The sequence below is a fragment of the Pelophylax lessonae genome (assembly GCF_965119305.1).
Source record: "Pelophylax lessonae genome assembly, chromosome: 6".
NCBI lineage: Eukaryota > Metazoa > Chordata > Amphibia > Anura > Ranidae > Pelophylax > Pelophylax lessonae.
This window is the reverse complement of record NC_138773.1, coordinates 12,157,108-12,179,254: the sequence shown is the minus strand read 5'-3', so window position 1 is coordinate 12,179,254 and position 22,147 is coordinate 12,157,108. Positions and strand designations below refer to the sequence as shown.

At 46.0% G+C, this 22,147-nt stretch overlaps 1 protein-coding gene across 1 annotated transcript in view; it reads left to right on the top strand.

The window, feature by feature from the left end:
* Nucleotides 1-238: 238 nt before the first annotated feature.
* LOC309558405 (uncharacterized protein) overlaps nt 239-22,147 on the top strand; it is a gene marked incomplete at its 3' end in the record, with an annotated part of 28,458 nt that continues 6,549 nt past the window's right edge. The window contains exons 1-3 of the mRNA XM_082261479.1: nt 239-599; nt 7,389-7,515; nt 17,514-17,587. Coding sequence (XP_082117605.1) covers nt 281-599; nt 7,389-7,515; nt 17,514-17,587 — 520 coding nt within the window. The 5' untranslated portion in view covers nt 239-280. The remainder of the gene's footprint in view (nt 600-7,388; nt 7,516-17,513; nt 17,588-22,147) is intronic.

Here is a 22,147-nt window from a genome sequence, read left to right as displayed (position 1 = left end):
AATCCTTTAAATAAGAGACAATTTAGGTTTTTAATACAAAAATAGCACTTTGTGTATTTATTTTTAAACAATCATTTAGTACTGTTTGTATTTAATTGTTTGTTGTGTGTTACAATTATTTCCTCTTTCCTGCCAACCACCTCCTTTTGTTGTCACATGAAAGAGAAAGTAGATACAGTATATATTCCTTGCTACGGCTGAAGTTCTGCACACTGAAAATAGAAACAACTGAGAAAGAGAGAAAACTATCAAAAAATAACAATAATAATAACTATCAGCAATGGATATTAGACAATTGAAGGACAACATCAGGAACTTCAGCCTAGAAGAAGGAGATCTGGGCAGTCAGGGCTATACAAGAGTCCTACTACAACTGTTTGGCTACACCGGTCATGGAAAATCTTCCTTCATCAACTCCTGTCAGTTCGTCCTGGAAGATGGCGAGGAGTTCAGAGAAAATGCTGAGGCCCGAGAAACTCCAGAAGGATTGACCATGATAAGAAATGCCTATCCGCTTACTGACCTGATTACCATCGTAGACAACAGAGGCTGTAGCAAAATGGATGATTTTCAAAAAGCTGAAGTGTACATCCAGCTTGGTAGGTACCATTCAGAATTCCCCAAAGGCTACAAGACTGGTAAGCTAGCCAATCAAAAAACCATGAAATGAGGTGTTGCCCGAAATAAATCTAGATGATGCCCGCTCTGTAGCCTTGTTGCAACATTTTGTTGCACTCCTTAGCAGACCCTTATATGGATGAAGTAGTCACTTCTTGGTTGTAGGAAAGGTAACCCCACCCTCTCCCCACCCAAAAAAAAAAAAAAATCTTTGTGGCATTTTATTTTCTTTGGTACATGTTCCCCAGCCTTCCATGCCATTTGTTTGACAATGCCTTGCCGATTGTCCTAGGAAATGCCCATTACTATTTTTTAATAGTAAAAGTCCAAGACTGGCAAAGAGAGGGATTGAGCTGTATTAGCTGCCCTTCGGACATGGGGAATGACCTGAACGTACCTGCGATCGCTTTGAACCAGGATCATCGAACATTACTAAACTTTGGGTGCTGAATCTGAACACCAATGAAGTTAATTGGAGCCAATTGTTAAAAAAATAGTTATGGCCATTTCCTAGGACAATAGGCAAGGCATTGTCATACAAATGGCATGGAAGGCTGGGCACTGCTCTGGGGATAATGTACCAAAGCAAATAAAATGTTTAAAAAAATTAGTTGTTTGGGGAGCAGTGATGTTTTTTTTTTTTTTTTCCCGTGAAATTTGTTATTGAATTTTTCAAAGCATAAAGAGTTACAATGAAAATATGCACATATGTGGGCGCAGCCGCTTTTAAAGTTAAGGCCCCGTTCACACTGGGGCGATCCGACTTCCTGGGGCGACCTCCGAGGTCGCAGTGCGAGCAGCGCGCCGCGACCTCGGAGCGGCCAGCATGGACTTCATAACATTCCCATCATGCCTAGTCATGTCTGTAAATGTCAGAGTTTTCCAATGCCTCATGGGACATGTAGTTCCGCAACAGCTGGAGGGCCGTAGTTTGAGGACCACTGTTATAGAGGTTGCACAGGCAGTCCAACTCCTCCAGGATGGCCCATCTATACGTGGCATTGCCAGAAGGTTTGCTGTGTCCCCCTGTCCCCATGCAAGATCATGGAGGAGATTCCAGGAGACAGGCAGTTACTCTCCCACATGGAAGAAAAATATATTTAAAATATATTTTAAAAAAACATTCTTAATTTTTTTCCCAAATATATTGGAAATGCTACAATTTTGGCCATATATTTGGAAAAAATGTTTCCCTAAATATATTGGAAATATATTTTTCTTCCATATGGGCTAGGAGAGCTGGACAGGGCCTTAGAAGGTCCTTAACACATCAGCAGGACCGGTATCTACTCCTTTGTGTAAGGAGGAACCGGAGAAGCTCTGCCAGAGCCCTACACAATGACCTCCAGCAAGACACTGGTGTGAATGTCTCTGACCAAACAATCAGAAACAGACTTCACGAAGGTGGCCTGAGGGCCCGACATCCTCTAGTGGGCTCTGTGCTCACTGCCCGGCACTGTGGAGCGTGATTGGCATTTGCCATTGAACACCAAAATTGGCAGGTCCACCACTGGCACCCTGTGCTTTTCACAGATGAGAGAAGGTTCACCCTGAGCACATGTGACAGATGTTAAAGGGTCCATAGAAGACGTGGAGAAGGTAATGTTGCCTGTAACATCGATCAGCATGACCGGTTTGGTGGTGGGTCAGTGATGGTGTGGGGAGGCAAATCCATGGAGGGACGCACAGACCTCTACAGGCTAGACAATGCCACCCTGACTACCATTAGATATCGGGATGAAATCCTTGGACCCATTGTCAGACCCTACACTGGTGCAGGGGCTCCTGGGTTCCTCCTGGTGCACAACAATGCCCGGCCTCATGTGGTGAGAGTATGCAGCCAGTTCCTGGAGGATGAAGGAATTGATACCATTGAATGACCCCCATGCTTGCCTGACCTAAATCCAATAGAACACCTCTGGGACATTATGTTTCTGACGCCACCAGGTGGCACCTCAGTCTGTTCAGGAGCTCTGTGAAGATCTGGTCCAGATATGGGAGGAAATACCCCAGGACACCATCCGTCATCTTATTAGGAGCATCCCCCGATGTTGTCAGGCATGCATACAAGGACGTGGGGGCCATACACACTACTGAGGACCATTCAGAGTTGCTGCAGTGAAATTTCAGCAAAATGGACTCGCCTGCTGCATCATTTTTTTCACTTTGATTTTTGGGGTGTCTTTAAATTCAGCCCTTTGTTGGGTGATCATTTTCATTTCCATCAAACAATGTGGCATCCTTTCATTCCTAACACATTACCCAGTCCATACCAGTATAGATCCTAACACTTTACCAGTCCATACCAGTATAGATCCTAACACATTACCCAGTCCACACCAGTATAGATCCTAACACATTACCCAGTCCATACCAGTATAGATCCTAACACATTACCCAGTCCATACCAGTATAGATCCTAACACATTATCCAGTCCATACCAGTATAGATCCTAACACATTACCCAGTCCATACCAGTATAGATCCTAACACATTATCCAGTCCATACCAGTAGAGATCCTAACACATTACCCAGTCCATACCAGTAGAGATCCTAACACATTACCCAGTCCATACCAGTAGAGATCCTAACACATTACCAAGTCTATACCAGTATAGATCTTAAAACATTACTCAGTCCATACCAGTAAAGATCCTAACACATTACCCAGTCCACACCAGTAAAGATCCTAACACATTACCCAGTCCACACCAGTATAGATCCTAACACATTACCCAGTCCATACCAGTATAGATCCTAACACATTACCCAGTCCATACCAGTATAGATCCTAACACATTACCCAGTCCATACCAGTATACATCCTAACACATTACCCAGTCCATACCAGTAGAGATCCTAACACATTACCCAGTCCATACCAGTATAGATCCTAACACATTACCCAGTCCATACCAGTATAGATCCTAACACATTACCCAGTCCATACCAGTATAGATCCTAACACATTACCCAGTCCATACCAGTAGAGATCCTGACGCATTACCCAGTCCATACCAGTATAGATCCTAACACATTACCCAGTCCATACCAGTATAGATATCCAGCATGAGATTTTTCCCCATTGAAATCTGATGTGTTTTCAAAGTGTTCCTTTAATTTTTTTGAGCAGTGTATATTATTACAAAAGATTATATAAAATATAAATAGCCACAAAGGTGATAACCTAAGCCTACTATCATAAAAAAAATAAATATAAATTGTCAACGTGTTTCCCGGTCGCTGCCGCTTCCTCAAGACTTCACATTTTTAAACAACCGATGCCCTATTACATATATTTTACATCTATAAGTCACAAACACAGGTGTAAATATCATGCAAAATATACATACATATTGTATATTAGCAATATTAATCAAATTGTTCAAACATATCATATATATTATATAGGCTATCAATCTGCAAGGAGAAAAGTGCATGGGCAGGAAGAAGAAAAGAAAAAAAAATTTCACATACCTGCAAGCATAAAACACACATGGTTGGGGGGGGGGGGGCGTTGGGTGGTCACACCCCTGGCTGTGGGGAGGCAATTGAGAACAATGCGCAGACAGCACCCTCCAAGCGACTCTTAGGCATAGAGGTCCACAATGATAGCGACGTATGTAGTTCACCTAAAACCACAATGTGGGAGTAACAGTCTATATATGCACTATGTCTGCCTAAGTATCAAGTATTGGATCACATATCCTATAAAACAAAGTGACTACATCAATAATCACATCTAATGATTAGTGGTGAAAGAACCAGGATAGATATTAGCCATACAGGCAGACTACCACTAACCATAGTAAATGATGATAAAAGGGATGGGTTCAATCGAACGGCTACCTGGGAGGTACATAGTTCTGGATCAACACATATGTCCTTGTAAAAAGAATAGGTGGTCTACAAAGATACAAATAAAAAAAGCCACAATAAATAAATTAAATAAACCAAAGTAAAGGAGCCACATGAATTAGCTGAATAAGCCATATATATTAAAAACACCAACAAAAATTGTTTACATTAACCAAGATCTAAAGATATCCACATAGCCAGGGCACAAAATGTCAAGTCCTGAGCTACCGGCCAGGCCTTAAGAGTTACTCACCACCAGTTGCCCCACCCAACCTCAACCCTGCCCCACCCCCAAGCCCACCCCTAAACAAGACCTTGTAAATGTCCCGGATGGGACTCGCATGGTAAAAGTCTGCAGATAATAATAACTGATTTATAACAACAAAAATAAAAATGTAAATAAAAAGAAAGATATTTTATAAAAATAAGATACAACAAAAGATAAATAATAAAAATTATCTAAAAAAATATATAATAAATCTGAAAATAACAATGCAATAATAATAAACAACAGCATTCATGAAAAAAAATACAAAATTAAAAATAAAATAATTAAAATAAAAGATCTCACCTCCAGTGCTGTTGGTGGAAGCTGTGCTCAGCTGATCAGTGTGTAGGATGGTGGATGGAATGGTTGGTTGGACTGTAGAGGGTGCTGGTCACCTCTGACATGATGGTTCCCAGAACATTGTCAGTGCTGTTAGAAATTGGCGGGGCAGCTATTTGAGGAGTTGGAGGCCAGTAGGTAGGCCGGCGGCTGGCAGAAGTGTTGTAATACGGTATGGTGACCTTCCCCGTCTCTGGGTAGCCCTCTGTCTTCAACAGCTCCACCAAAGAATGAGATCCAGGACAGGCAGCCATGCAGAGAACACCTGGCCCTGACTGGTGGTGCTCTCCACCAATGGGCAGCTGGGGGCGGGACTGGACTGGAGAGTGCCTCTGCCAAGCAAGGGGCAATGATATGGCTTTAGAACAAGACACGGAAGACAGTGGGAGGGGGGACTTCCCCTCCTGCTGCCTGTAAAAGTGATCCAGTGGCTAGCTAGACGCTCAGATCGCTTTTGATTCGCTGCTTGCCCAGGGAAGGGCTAAATGTAAAAAATGTAAAAAAAACAACTTCTTGCCAGGTGACTGGAACTACAAGTCCTGAGCATCGGACGATAGGAATTGAATATCCCTGTCCACACTCGCCCTCAGCATATTTCCACTCACCTAGATCGAGCAGGCAAGTGGAAATTTTTAGGGCTGCACATAACCATAGATGTCTTACCCAAGATTATAGCCTGTCCCTGTTAGCCAGTATGGCCTTCCACCTCACTCTACCAAAGGGTGTGTATCACTCTAGAGCAGTGTTTCTCGACTCCGGTTCTCAGGGCACACTAACAGGCCAGATTTTAAGTATTACCTTGGGGAGATGCAGACTAGAATACTGCAATCACTGAGCAGCAAATGATATCACCTGTGATGTATTTCAGTTTTCTTGCAAACCTGGCCTGTTAGTGGGCCCCGAGGACCGGAATTGAGAAACACTGCTCTATAGGTTGCTCCCCTTATGCAGCCCCTGTGCCTCCTAAGGACCTCCCCCAGTGTCTCCCATCATGAGCATTCTCCTCCAATAGTAAGAGGTATGCCCTAGGAGGAAGAGAGATCCTCTCCCCTTTGAATAATTGCACCAATGGTAAGTCATATCAAGCGCCATCTCCCAAATATGGAGAACGCTGCTTGTAATCCCATTCCAATCAGGGGCCAAGGGATTCCCCACTGCCCTTCCATGCGCTCCTAGTTAAGGCCAGTTATAGATTGGGGCAGTTGTCGTTTGTTTGTCCCCACTGCTCATGACGCTCCATCCAGCCAGAAACAAGATGGCTGCCACACCAGAAACCAAGGGATGCTGTTCACACTGAGGTGCAAACAGGAAACAGCAGGGAAAACCTCTGCTGGTGGGTACTTCTGGCTGGTACCCAGATTGCGGGATCCTGACCCACCATCCCCGAGCATCACTGTAAAAAAACAGAGCCGCACATGAGGAAGTGGAGCAGATGCTTCCTGTATAGTTCCGGCTCCTGTCACAGATATATAATGCACTCCACCTGTGACAGGACACAGGAGCGATACAGAAAGCATCGGCTCTACTCTCTACTGCAGCCGCATGCTTCCTCCAGCGCCGCACTCCATTGATGTGTCTAAGGGGAACCAGCTGTCCCAACCAGAAGTACTCACCAGCAATACCCACCAGCAGTACCAGCCAGCAGTACTCACCAGCAATATCAGCCAGCAGTACCCACCAGCAATATCAGCCAGCAGTACCCACAAGCATTACCCACCAGCAGTAGCAGCCAGCAGTACCCACCAGCAGTAGCAGCCAGCAATACCCACCAGCAGTAGCAGCCAGCAGTACCCACCAGCAGTAGCAGCCAGCAGTACCCACCAGCAGTACCAGCCAGCAGTACCCACCAGCAGTACCAGCCAGAAGTACCCACCAGCAGTACCATATCTGGTTTCCCACACAGGAATATAGCACAGAAACAAAAATGTAAATGTAACAGAATACATTTTGGTCTAAATTTATGAAGAAATTAGATTTTATTAGATGTGATTTATAACACAAATTAAAAAATATCGTTTTTTTTCCCAAAAATTTTCAATATTTTTCATTTATAGCACAAAAAAAATAAAAACCCAGTGCTGATTAAATACCTCCAAAAGAAAGCTCTATTTGTGTAAAAAAAAATTAGAAAAATGTCATTTGGGGACAGTGTTGAATAACCGAGCAATTGCCAGTTAAAATAGCACAGTGCTGAATGGCAAATGATGCTCTGGTCATGAAGGGAGTAAAACTTTCCAGAGGTCAAGATGTTTAAATAGTAACCAACTTTGTGTAACCCATTTTCTGTGTCTTGTCAATTCCAGGAAACTTCATCCCTATTGGACAGGAAGTTGTTTGGAGAGACAATTTCCCAGCTTTAATGGAGGACATAGAAAATTCAGAAAGTAAACCAAATTACATGGACTTCATTGTCCCCATCTTTGTGTACAAGTAAGTAAATACAAAAGGTATTTTATGTCCGGTGCATTTCACTGAACTGTCCAACAATTGTCAGCCAGCATTGGAGGATTCCAGTAACCCAAATACAGTTTTTCCACTATGGCAATGTCCTGGTGAGACCTTTCTCCATGTTCATCACTGATTCCACTTAGATTTTCAGGAAAGAAGTCCAAGTGTAAGGCTTCTAGTGTTGAGCGAACACGGACTGTATTATTCGTGTTCGTACCGAATAATTGGATTTTTTGTACCCGAACACGGACACGGACACTTTACTGTATGTTCGGGTAAAAATCCGTGTTCGGTCGTTTTATTTCCGGGTTTTGCATGCTTTGGCGCTCTTTTCATGGCGGGCTTTCAACAGCCAATCAACAATCGTTTAACTGGTGTGCCTTAAGCCATCCCAGCCATGCCTGCAAATGTCTCAGTAGCTGTGATTGGCCGTCTGAAGCATGTGACCAAGTCTTTATAAGTTCGAGGCAGCCGCAGCGGCGTCATTATGCTGCTTAGATTCAGGGACAGAGCACACATCAACGTGCTGGCTGCTGATTAGGGAAAGATAGGCAGGAAAAAACCATTTGTGTCCGGATAGAATTGAGGGACAGGTCGGAGTGTTTAGGCAGGGCGAGTTGTAGGCATTTTAGGGATAGAGTCTGCTGAATTATAGGGTCAGTGTCTTCTACAAACTACAATCGATATTGCTGTGTGGGGGGTGGGGTCTGCACTCAATCCTGATCTACGATCTCTTCTCAATCCTGTTAGGGACAGAGTCTGCTGAATTTTAGGGAAACTGTGTTCTACAAACTACAATCGATATTGCTGTGTGGTGTGGGATTGGAGATAGGCAGGTGTCAGTGATCCACATCCATTTTTCTGTGTGTGAGCTGCAGTGAACACAATCTTTTTGGGCTGCAGTGAACACAATCTTTTTGGGCTGCAGTGAACACAATCTTTTTGGGCTGCAGTGAACACAATCTTTTTGGGCTGCAGTGAACACAATCTTTTTGGGCTGCAGTGAACACAATCTTTTTGGGGTGCAGTGAACAAAATCTTTTTGGGGTGCAGTGAACACAATCCTTTTTGGTGTGCAGTGAACACAATCTTTGTGGGGTGCAGTGAACAAAATCCTTTGTGGGGTGCAGTGAACACAATCTTTTTGGGGTGCAGTGAACAAAATCCTTTTTGGGGTGCAGTGAACAACATCCTTTTTGGGGTGCAGTGAACACAATCTTTTTGGGGTGCAGTGAACAAAATCCTTTGTGGGGTGCAGTGAACACAATCTTTTTGGGGTTCAGTGAACACAATCTTTTTGGGGTGGAGTGAACAACATCCTTTTTGGGGTGCAGTGAACAAAATCCTTTTTGGGGTGCAGTGAACAAAATCATTTTTGGGGTGCAGTGAACACAATCTTTGTGGGGTGCAGTGAACACAATCTTTTTGGGGTGGAGTGAACAACATCCTTTTTGGGGTGCAGTGAACAACATCCTTTTTGGGGTGCAGTGAACACAATCTTTTTGGGGTGCAGTGAACACAATCTTTGTGGGGTACAGTGAACAGAATCTTTGTGGGGTGCAGTGAACACAATCTTTGGGGGGTACAGTGAACACAATCTTTGTGAGGTGCAGTGAACACAATCTTTGTGGGGTGCAGTGAACACAATCATTGTGGGGTGCAGTGAACTCAATCTTTGTGGGGTACAGTGAACACAATCTCATACTTCTGAAGGTTTGAGGGTGCTGCCTGTTCCATACTCCCCCTACTCCTCATCTAGCCTTTTAGGGGTACAAACAATAGTAATTGGGGCCTAGTGTGGTTGTGTACGTGTGATATACATACACTTTTTTGGGATCATATTTTCTATTCCGCTATTTAATCAAAAACCTTTGGGGATCAGTTGAATTGGGGGATAGTCTGTGTTGGTACGTGTGAGAGAGATCCACCTTTCCAAGTTGTTGGGGTTCATCTCATACTTCTGAAGGTTTGAGGGTGCTGCCTGTTCCATACTCCCCCTACTCCTAGCCTTTTAGGGGTACAAACAATAGTAATTGGGGCCTAGTGTGGTTGTGTACGTGTGATATACATACACTTTTTTTGGATCATATTTTCTATTCCGCTATTTAATCAAAAACCTTTGGGGATCAGTTAAATTGGGGGATAGTCTGTGTTGGTACGTGTGAGAGAGATCCACCTTTCCAAGTTCTTGGGGTTCATCTCATACTTCTGAAGGTTTGAGGGTGCTGCCTGTTCCATACTCCCCCTACTCCTAGCCTTTTAGGGGTACAAACAATAGTAATTGGGGCCTAGTGTGGTTGTGTACGTGTGATATACATACACTTTTTTGGGATCATATTTTCTATTCCGCTATTTAATCAAAAACCTTTGGGGATCAGTTAAATTGGGGGATAGTCTGTGTTGGTACGTGTGAGAGAGATCCACCTTTCCAAGTTGTTGGGGTTCATCTCATACTTCTGAAGGTTTGAGGGTGCTGCCTGTTCCATACTCCCCCTACTCCTAGCCTTTTAGGGGTACAAACAATAGTAATTGGGGCCTAGTGTGGTTGTGTACGTGTGATATACATACACTTTTTTGGGATCATATTTTCTATTCCGCTATTTAATCAAAAACCTTTGGGGATCAGTTAAATTGGGGGATAGTCTGTGTTGGTACGTGTGAGAGAGATCCACCTTTCCAAGTTGTTGGGGTTCATCTCATACTTCTGAAGGTTTGAGGGTGCTGCCTGTTCCATACTCCCCCTACTCCTAGCCTTTTAGGGGTACAAACAATAGTAATTGGGGCCTAGTGTGGTTGTGTACGTGTGATATACATACACTTTTTTGGGATCATATTTTCTATTCCGCTATTTAATCAAAAACCTTTGGGGATCAGTTAAATTGGGGGATAGTCTGTGTTGGTACGTGTGAGAGAGATCCACCTTTCCAAGTTGTTGGGGTTCATCTCATACTTCTGAAGGTTTGAGGGTGCTGCCTGTTCCATACTCCCCCTACTCCTAGCCTTTTAGGGGTACAAACAATAGTAATTGGGGCCTAGTGTGGTTGTGTACGTGTGATATACATACACTTTTTTGGGATCATATTTTCTATTCCGCTATTTAATCAAAAACCTTTGGGGATCAGTTAAATTGGGGGATAGTCTGTGTTGGTACGTGTGAGAGAGATCCACCTTTCCAAGTTGTTGGGGTTCATCTCATACTTCTGAAGGTTTGAGGGTGCTGCCTGTTCCATACTCCCCCTACTCCTAGCCTTTTAGGGGTACAAACAATAGTAATTGGGGCCTAGTGTGGTTGTGTACGTGTGATATACATACACTTTTTTTGGATCATATTTTCTATTCCGCTATTTAATCAAAAACCTTTGGGGATCAGTTAAATTGGGGGATAGTCTGTGTCGGTACGTGTGAGAGAGATCCACCTTTCCAAGTTGTTGGGGTTCATCTCATACTTCTGAAGGTTTGAGGGTGCTGCCTGTTCCATACTCCCCCTACTCCTCATCTAGCCTTTTAGGGGTACAAACAATAGTAATTGGGGCCCAGTGTGGTTGTGTACGTGTGATATACATACACTTTTTTTGGATCATATTTTCTATTCCGCTATTTAATTTAACTGGGCCTCCATGCGAGACCTGTGTGCCTTGTTGCGCTGTTTTGAGTACTCCACCAACATGGCCAGTGGCAATGACGCCGTTCTCAGCTTAACTATCCCACTTCTATGCCTCCTTGAAAAAACAATTCGGGCGATGATGGAAGAGGATGTGGCACAGGATGAGGAGGAGGAGGAGGATGAAGAGGTAACATTTCCAAGGCTTTCAGGGCAGTCATTCGCAAGGGGCTCCGAGGGTGGGTTCCTGCACACGCAAACGCCAGGGACGCAATTGTCCAGCAGGGGCACAGTTCTGGAGGATGAGGAGGATGAGGAGGAGGAGGAGCTGGAGGAGGAGATGGAACCATGTTCACAGCAGGGTGGCACCCAGGCCAGCTCATGGCCATCACTGGTGCGTGGCTGGGGGGATACAGAGGACACGGACGATACACCTCCCACAGAGGACAGCCTTTCGTTGCCTCTGGGCAGCCTGGCACACATGAGCGATTACATGCTGCAGTGTCTCCACAACGACCGCCGAGTTGCCCACATTCTAACTTGTGCTGATTACTGGGTGGCCACGCTGCTGGATCCCCGTTACAAGGACAACGTACCGTCCTTAATTCACTCACTGGAGCGCGATCGCAAGATGCGCGAGTACAAGCGCACGCTGGTAGACGCCATGCTGCTGGCATTCCCATCTGACAGCGGGGCCACAGTGGAAGCACAAGGCAGAGGAGGAGGAGGAGGAGGTCGCCAACGCAACCAGGGCACCGCCAGCACCTCAGAAGGCAGGGTTAGCATGGCCGAAATGTGGAAAAGCTTTGTCAGCACGCCACAACAAACAGCAGCACCAGCAGCTCAGATGGAACGTCTTAGCAGGAGGCAGCATTTTACCAACATGGTGGAGCAGTATGTGTGCACACGCCTACATGTAGTGAATGACGGGTCTGCCCCCTTCAACTTCTGGGTCTCCAAATTGGGCACATGGCTTGAGCTTGCCCTTTACGCCTTGGAGGTGCTGGCGTGCCCTGCAGCCAGTGTATTATCTGAACGGGTATTTAGCACGGCTGGGGGCGTTATAACAGACAAGCGCAGCCGCCTGTCCAGAGACAATGTGGACAAGCTCACGTTCATTAAAATGAACCAGGCATGGATCCCACGGGACTTTTCCGTACCTTATGCAGAATAGCAATGGATACCGACCTTACCCACCCATTGTTCCATTTTTGCTCTTTCTCACTCTTTTGGGGTGTACCCTCATTTAAAATTTTTGAAAAGAAGCAGTGTTGGCTACCTCGTCCTCCTCCTCAGGGCCAGATTAATGTAGGGGCTATTGGAGCTGCAGCTCCAGGCCCCTACCTTTTATATAGGCCCCGGGTTGGCCATATTCACTGTTACCGCTCTTCTGTCACTTGTAAACACAGAAGTCTGGCTTCTATGCTCGCTTCCCCAGGCAGCATCCTCAGAACCTCCCCACACAGCGTGAAGGCCGGACAAGGAGGGACAGTTGGCGATGCATGGATGTGTTTATGGGCTTCAGAGACAGCATCCCATGTTGAATTAGGCATGCATGGCTGCACCCTTCCTCCTCTGGGTGCATGGCAAGGCACGGCCCTTAAGGCCCTTCAAAATCCTCAGCACCAAGCCCATGATGCTGTTAATCCGGCCCTGGTCCTCCTCCACCGCCGCTTCCACCTACACCGCCCATAGGTGTGCGCAGCCTATTGCATTAAGGTGTGCACCCCAAAGTTGAAATACACATGCATGTGTTTGCCAGCAGGGAGAGTAATGTATCGGGGCCATGTACCTGTAGGCAAGGAGAAATAGAGCAGAGCAGGTCCCAGGGAGATCTTTCCCATCTCCTCACTGGCAATGCTATGTGCCCTAGGTGATTAGGGTGTGCCCAGGCACACCCAGCACACCCTGTGCGCACGCCTATGTCACCGGCACCGCCACATCCACCACCACCTCAACCTCCCTCCTACTCCATATGGGCCTCGTCCTTCAGAGATGAAGAAGAACATTGTTTTATTTTTCTGTTTTTTTTTGTTGTTTTAAGTTATTTCCCTATCCACATTTGTTTGCAGAGCACTTGCCATGCTCTTAATTACGTTTTGCTGCCATTTGCAGCACTCTAGCCCTTTCCTTTGGTGTTTTAGAGCCATTTTAGTGCCTTAAAGTTCGGGTCCCCATTGACTTCAATGGGGTTCGGTGTCCGGGAAAAGTTCGGTAAAAGTCCGGGACACGGACCCGGACTTTTTTTTAAAGTTCGGCCGAACCCGTCGAACACGGACATCTAGGTGTTCGCTCAACCCTAAAGGCTTCCTGTACACGGGACGTTTGAAAACCTCTCCTGAATGCTGGAACTTGACAGCTAGTAACCGACGGTTAAAAACCTCCGTTGTGCCGCGTTTACATGCCGCATTCATGTGCGTTTAGCTGCGTTTGTGTTTAGAAGCGTTTTTACTTTGTAAATTGGTCAGAAATGTATCCCCATTGAAAACACCTATTAATGAAATGCTTAGAAACGTGAATTACCGCGTTTAGACGTGTTTTAACGCTGTTACAAGCATTTGGCGTTTCGTTGCCAATAAACTTCCGTCTGAGCACAATTTTCTGCTTTCAAAAAAATGCCACTAAACTCAACTGCCTCTAAACGTCTCAGTGTACATGGACAGATAATATAACATAGAGGAGAGTTCTGGGGCTGCTGGAAAAAATCGCCCAACTGCTCCTAAATATCCGTATATCAGCAGCAGTGTACATGCGGCCTTAGAGCCTCATGCTTACTGGACATTATCAAAACACCAGTAGAAAGCTGTGATTGTAGAAGGAGTCTTTCTGCATTTTTGCAGTAGTGTTTTTCAGCTGTAGCATTGTTTTAGCTTTTTTTTAGAAAAACTATACTCCCACAAAAGCTTATGGCGCAACAACGCTGATAAACGGCGAATAGCCCTATCAGCGTTTTTCAGCGTTCTTTGGCGTTTTTAAGCTTTTATCAGAATTAGTGTATTTATACAGCTAAAAAGCTCCTCTCAAAACCCTCTAGTTCTGGGTTTTTTTCCCAGCCAGAAAATGCTCCTGCCAAAAACTGCTGATAACAGCCTGTGTGTGCATGGAGACACAGGAGAACATGCTGGGGAGACATAGGAGAACATGCCCGGGGAGACATAGGATAACATGCTGGGGAGACATAGGAAAACATGCCGGGGAGACATAGGAGAACAAGCCGGGGAGACATAGTAGAACAAGCCGGGGAGACATAGGAGAACATGCTGGGGACACATAGGAGAACATGCTGGGGGAGACATAGGAGAACATGCTGGGGAGACATAGGAGAACATGCCGGGGAGACATAGGAGAACATGCCGGGGAGACATAGGAGAACATGCCGGGGAGACATAGGAGAACATGCCGGGGAGACATAGGAGAACATGCTGGGGAGACATAGGAGAACATGCTGGGGAGACATAGGAGAACATGCCGGGGGAGACATAGGATAACATGCTGGGGAGACATAGGAAAACATGCCGGGGAGACATAGGAGAACATGCTGGGGAGACATAGGAGAACAAGCCGGGGAGACATAGGAGAACAAGCCGGGGAGACATAGGAGAACATGCTGGGGACACATAGGAGAACATGCTGGGGACACATAGGAGAACATGCTGGGGGAGACATAGGTGAACATGCCGGGGAGACATAGGAGAACATGGAGGGGAGACATAGGAGAACATGGAGGGGAGACATAGGAGAACATGCCGGGGAGACATAGGAGAACATGCTGGGGAGATATAGGAGAACATACTGGGGAGACATAGGAGAACATGCTGGGAAGACATAGGAGAACATGCCGGGGAGACATAGGAGAACATGCTGGGGAGACATAGGAGAACATGTTGGGGAGTTTACTGGCTGCAGAAAAAAAACATCTGACGCCAAAAACAGCTGCTGTAAAAATGCCCCGTGTGTATGAGGCCTTACTACCCTCTAATTATGTCTACAATAGATGGCCTAATTGTCTTGTAGGCCCCAATAGACTCCTTGAGATATCAGGTAACCGGTATTGTGCTCAGAGCACAGGACAGCCCAGAATTTCTGATATGGTCAACAGGTATTTTTTTTCCAATTATAAAACAGATAAGCAAAGCACTTTTAATTGTATATTTAACCAGTGGCGTCACTAGTGGGGGGGGGGGGGGCAGAGGGAGCCATCCCCCCCCCCAACATTATGCAGTGCTCCCCCTCAACAGGATCTCGGCCACTTTCTGATCTGGGATGGCAGGTCAGTAAGCCCAGATTGCGGGATCCTGACCCAACATACCCGAGCATTACTGTAAATAACGGAGCCGCACAAGAGGAAGTGGAGCAGATGCTTCTTGTATAATTCCGGCTGCTGTCACAGATATAGAATGCACTCTGCCTGTGACAGGTCACAGGAGCAATACAGAAAGCATCGGCTTTACTCTCTACTGTAGCCGCATGCTTCCTCCAGTGCCGCACTCCATTAATGTGTCTAAAGGTAATAAACTGTTCCAACCAGCAGTACTCACCAGCAATATCAGCAAGCAGTACCCACCAGCAATATCAGCCAGCAGTACCCACAAGCATTGCACGCCAACAGTACCAGCCAGCAGTACCCACCAGCAGTAGCAGCCAGCAATACCCACCAGCAGTAGCAGCCAGCAGTACCCACCAGCAGTAGCAGCCAGCAATACCCACCAGCAGTATCAGCCAGCAGTACCCACCAGCAGGAGCAGCCAGCAGTACCCACCAGCAGCAGCAGCCAGCAGTACCCACCAGCAGTAGCAGCCAGCAGTACCCACCAGCAGTAGCAGCCAGCAGTACCCACCAGCAGTACTTACCAGCAGTACCAGTCAGCAGTACCTACCAGCAGTACCAGCCAGAAGTACTCAACAGCAGTACCAGCCAGCAATACCCACCAGCAGTGCCAGCCAGCAGTACCCACCAACTGTACCCACCATCAGTAGCAGCCAGCAGTACCCACCAGCAGTACCAGCCAGCAGTACCAACAAGCAGTATTCACTAGCAGTACCCACCAGCAGTACTCACCAGCAGTAGCAGCCAGCAGTACCCACCATCAGTACCAGCCAGCAATACCCACCAGCAGTACCAGCCAATAGTACACACCAGCAGCAGCAGCCAGCAGTACCAGCCAGCAGTAACCACCAACATTACCAGCCCTTGAGGACAACCAGCAGCAGCCACCAGCCATACCTGACTGGGGAACCGCATCAGCCAGCAAACCTACAGGAATCCTGAGGAAGAAGTGAAGATTAAGATGAGGTTGCAGTTGAGGTGCAGGTAAACCGCAGTGCATTCGTGTGAAAGCAGCCTTAGGCCCCTTTCACACGATCGGTCCAATTGGGTCCATCTGTCTGTCCTAGGCTAATTACCAGACAAGAAAGACCAGCCAGCAGTACCCACCAGCAGTAGCAGCCAGCAATACCCACCAGCAGTAGCAGTCAGCAGTACCCACCAGCAGTAGCAGCCAGCAATACCCACCAGCAGTACCCACCAGCAGGAGCAGCCAGCAGTACCCACCAGCAGCAGCAGCCAGCAATACCCACCAGCAGTACCAGCCAGCAGTAGCAGCCAGCAGTACCCACCAGCAGTACTTACCAGCAGTACCAGTCAGCAGTACCTACCAGAAGTACCCAACAGCAGTACCAGCCAGCAATACCCACCAGCAGTGCCAGCCAGCAGTACCCACCAACTGTACCACCATCAGTAGCAGCCAGCAGTACCCACCAGCAGTACCAGCCAGCAGTACCAGCCAGCAGTACCAACCAGCAGTACTCACTAGCAGTACCCACCAGCAGTACTCACCAGCAGTAGCAGCCAGCAGTACCCACCATCAGTACCAGCCAGCAATACCCACCAGCAGTACCAGCCAATAGTACCCACCAGCAGCAGCAGCCAGCAGTACCAGCCAGCAGTAACCACCAACATTACCAGCCCTTGAGGACAACCAGCAGCAGCCTCCAGCCATACCTGACTGGGGAACCGCATCAGCCAGCGATACCTGCAGGAATCCTGAGGAAGAAGTGAAGATTAAGATCAGTTGAGGTGCAGGTAAACCGCAGTGTATTCATGTGAAAGCAGCCTTAGGCCCCTTTCACACGATCGGTCCAATTGGGTCCGTCTGTCTGTTTTTCAGGTTAATTGGCCTAGGCTAATTACCAGACAAGAAAGAGAAAGTGGGCTTTATAAGGTATTTATTGGCAGAAAAAAATGTTTTACTATGCAAAGTTAAAACAACAAGGAAAGAGGATTTATTAGATGGAAAGATGAAAACATGACCGAAGAGCCGCTTTAAAATATCTTATCCATCGTATATTGATATGCATAATGTTTTTCTATTCCTATCTAGTGCCAGACAACAGATAACGGATGAAGGAATGGCGGAAATAAAAACATTTCTTGACAACTGTGTGAAAATGACCGGTAACGTATCCATGTGTGAATTTTGGTGACTTTGTTCCATATACCCTTCCCTTTTATTGCCATTCATTTAGAATTAGTTCCCCCAGCTCTTTGACTTTTTTAAAGTACCAAGCTTGCTAGTTAGTTTTTCAAAAAGTCTGGGTTGTTGGCATAGGTGTGCGCATAGCATTAGGGTTTGCACCCCAAAGCTCAAACACACGCCTTTCTCTGCAGCCTCAGCTGCACTGGACAGTGAATGAATGGGAAGTGCTCTGTGCTGAGCGGCTTCCTGTACATAGTTTACTATGCTTCAGTTATGATGGAATACAGTGAGTGAGTGTGTTGATTTAGAAAAGGAAGGGGCCTTTAAATTACATATTTATTAGCCCCTTTCCCTTCTCTCCATCCTAAAACATCAGCCAGGAGGGGAGAGGAAAGAAGGGGGAAGCCTGGGCAGTAGGGGGAACAAAAACTACACACCTGCCCCCCGCCCCATGCACACCTATGGCTGTTGGAGAGACTGAAGTCTTGTACTGTCTGTCCCTTCATATTAGGGATCAACCAATTATCGGCAAAGCCGATATATCGAGGGCCGATCTGCACTTTCCCCAATATATTGGATTCAGTCCCTAAGGTTGCCAATATTGCCGATATTTCAGGAGAGTGCTGTACCGGAGTGATGCCTGCAGCTAGAGGCATCACCCCGGTACCGGCGTCCATAGCTGACGGTCGGCTGTCTTATAATGACAACCGATGTGGCTGAGAAGCCGCTCGGCTGTCATTACAAGGAGCGGGTGGGGACGTCCCGCCCTTCCACCGCCTTCTGCGGCTAGCCCAGGTCTCCCGTCCCACTGGGAGAGCCGGGCAACCAGTCTGCATGGCTGCCGATCAAAGCCGCATTTGGCTCTGATTGGGTCTTCATGCAAAAACCCGGAAGTGATGTCATGACTTCACTTCCGGGTATTTGGCGCCAGATTCAAAAAATTACAACATTCAAAACAGCAAACTTGGCATGCTTTTAAGTGCAGAGGAGGGGTTTGGGGTATTTTAGACCCCAGATCCCTCCACAAGAGTACCTGTCAAAGAATAAAAAAATAAATTTAAATGTACAAAAATATCGACCCATATCGGCCGATACCGATATGCATTGACCAAAATATCGGTATCGGCAACGAAAAACCGATGTCGGTCGATCACTACTTCATATGTTCTGCGTGAACATGACCTGGTGGTCAAACATTCACCAACCACACATCAGTTGACACTTTTCTTCATTTATACAGTGTTTTAGCTCCTGATGAAGGGGATATGTCTTCAGCCCTCTGAAATGTGTTGGTTTGTTATCTTAGACCTCTATTCTAAAATGAACCCATTTGGGCTCTAGAACCAATGGTTGTTCTCTTTGGCTACGTTCACATGTGGGCATAGCAGATCACGGGCAGAATCACCGCGATTCTGCCCGCGATCCAGAATCATTGCAAATCGCGGGACACCTGTGCGATGCCTGTGATTTGCAATGGCACCCCAAACGCTGTGCGATGTTGCCGCGATTTCCGCCTGCAGAATCGCGGTAACATCGTGCAAACAGAATCGTGGGATGCATGATGCCCAAAAAGGTACAGGAGCTTCTTTTGTGCGTCATACGTCCCACGATTCTGTTTGCGCGATGTTGCCGCGATTCGGCAAGCGGAAATTGCGGCAACATCGCACAGCGTTTGGGGTGCCATTGCAAATCACGGGGATCGCACAGGCATCCTGCAATTTGCAATGATTCCGGATCGCGGGCAGAATCGCGGTGATTCTGCCCGCGATCCGCTACGCCCACATGTGAACGTAGCCTTATTCTCAAATTTCCTGGGACTCCATATACATTTTTTTGCTTGAGAGTTCCCTTTACTTCTTTAACAACAAGAAAAAAAAAAGAAAAACTGAGGAGCCCCCCTAAGCATTTATCATGGGACAATACTCATTTGTTTTTGTTGCAAGGTCACTAATATGGCTACAATCATGAAACTGTACACTGTATGCAGCATGGGACTTTCTAAGGACATAGTATTACAACAATTATGTATTAAAATACATTGTATTACAAAAATTAAAAAGAAACATTCAATAAAACTGCAATGGCTGGCAATACTGTTCATATACAATCACTGCTCATAGTATCTAAAGCCAGCCATAGACAGTTCAAATCTCGGCGGGTTCAGCAGGAATTGGCCAAGATTCGGCCCATGTATAGGCAGGCTGTTTGTACCTAAGTCAATCCATCTATCAATTTGAATACAATCAGGCTGTCAAATTTTTCATGAGCGTATTGCCAGCAGTTATAGCTGCTAGCAATAAACGAGTTTTATTTAACCACTTCCCAACCACCCGCCGCCTTTTTACTGCTGCAGGGTGGCTCTCCTGCGCAAAACGATCGCGCGCGGAAGGCTAGGGGGCGAGCATATGCCGCCGGCACACTCCCGCCCCCATTTGTCAGCGGGGAAGCCGATGCATGGGTCAGGTGGCTCCGATTGCCGCCTGACACCCGCGATCGCTCCCCGCTGAGGGAGAAGGACGGTCGGCTGTTGTAAACACAGCCGACCGTTCTCCCTGAAATGATCACAGAGTGCCTGTGATCCTTCTATATAGGAACACAGGTCTCTATGATCATTTCACAAGCCACGCCCCCCCCCACAGATAGAATCACTCCCCTAAGCTCACATTTAACCCATTGATCACCCATAGGGTTAACCCCTTCCCTGCCAGTGTCATTATTACAGTAACAGTGCATATTTTTAGCACTGATTACTGTAGTAATGTCACTGGTCCCCCCAAAAGTGTCAAAAATGTCAGTTAAGGGTCCAATCTGTCCGCCGCATTGTCGCAGTCCCGCAAAAATTGCAGATCGCCGCCATTACTAGTAAAAAACAAACTAACAATAAAAATGACATAAATCTTTCCCATAGTTTGTAGACGCGATAACTTTTGCGCAAACCAATCAAAATACGCTTATTGCGATTTTTTTTTTTACCAAAAATACGTAGCAGAAAACAAAATGGCCTAAAATTTAAAAAAATTTTGATTTTTACTTTTTTTTCCCTGAGAATGTCATATAGCAGAATATGAAAAATATTGTTTTTTTTTTTTTTTTTTTTCAAAATTGTCGCTTTTTTTTTTGTTTATAGTGCAAAAAAGAAAAATCGCACAGGAGATCAAATACCACCAAAAGAAAGCTCTATTTGTAGGAAAAAAAGGACATAAATTTAGTTTGGGTACAACGTCGCACGACTGCGCAATTGTCCGTTAAAATAACGCAGTGCCGAATCGCAAAATAGGGCCTGGTCATTAAGGGGGCAAAATCCTTCCGGTCTTAAAGTGGTTAAATTGATCTTCTTCAGGGAAAAGCAGTGGTCTCCCTGTAATACAAAAATATGTTTTAACATTTATACTCATTCCACTTAAAATAGACATTTGCATTTCCCAAAAACTTTGTGACACGTGGTTAGAGGAGTGGTTTTGTTGACTTAGACACTGTGAACAATGATTGTATATGAATAGTATTGTCAGCCATTGAATTTTATCCATAGTTTAGTTTCCATAATGTTTTCATAAAATGTATTTTTTTATATATAAGTTTTGTATTATTTGGTGCTTTCAATGTTCCATACTACATATTGCATTGTATGTTTTCTTGTTTAAACTTTAACCGATTGCCGACCGGCGCACGACTATTTACGTCGGCCGTCAGCCCCTCACAGGCAGAGCGACGTAGTACTACGTTGCTAGCCTGTAAGGGTCTAGGGAGCGAGCGCGCACGTCATCGCTCCCAGGAATCAATGCGCCTGCACCGGCCCCGCTCGTCACTTCCTCCTAGCATTGATTCCTGGGAGCTGAACGTCATCGCTCCCAGGAATCAATGCGCCTGCACCGGCCCCGCTCTTCCCTTCCTCCTAGCATTGATTCCTGGGAGCTGAACGTCATCTCTCCCAGGAATCAATGCAACGGCACTGGCCCCGCTCGTCACTTCCGGTGCGGCGCCAGAAGTGACGAGACGGGCCGGTGAAGGTGCATTCTGGGAGAAGAAGACACGGAAGAGGATGCAGAAGAGGATCGCGCCGGCTTCAGCTGCCCACAACAGAGATGGCAACGCTGGAGAAGAAATTTTATAAGTGAATATTTCTTCTTGCAGGTAAGTGCGAACCGGGACAGATCAGAGGCTAGGCATTGTGGAATGTACTAGCCCTGACTGTCCCGGGGGTATGTTTATTGAAAAAATGTTTTTGTGACCGGAATTTCGCTTTAAAAATAAATGTAAAAAAAATTAATTAACAAAATAAAAACATCTAAATATACGTTCGTGTTCAAGGTCACTAAACGGCATAGTATTATGTATCAAGACTAACTAAAAATTACATTTCCATCATCTGATTGCGCTATGATATGATCAATGGAGATGTAAAGTCCATACAGTCCAAACATAAAGAAAAGATGTAATCCGGAACCAGGAACCCCAAAGGGTATAAGCTTACCAGATTGAGGTAAGGTAAAGGCGGTTTTCTTGGATAAACTTGTCACCAAAGGTGATAGAGGTATAAA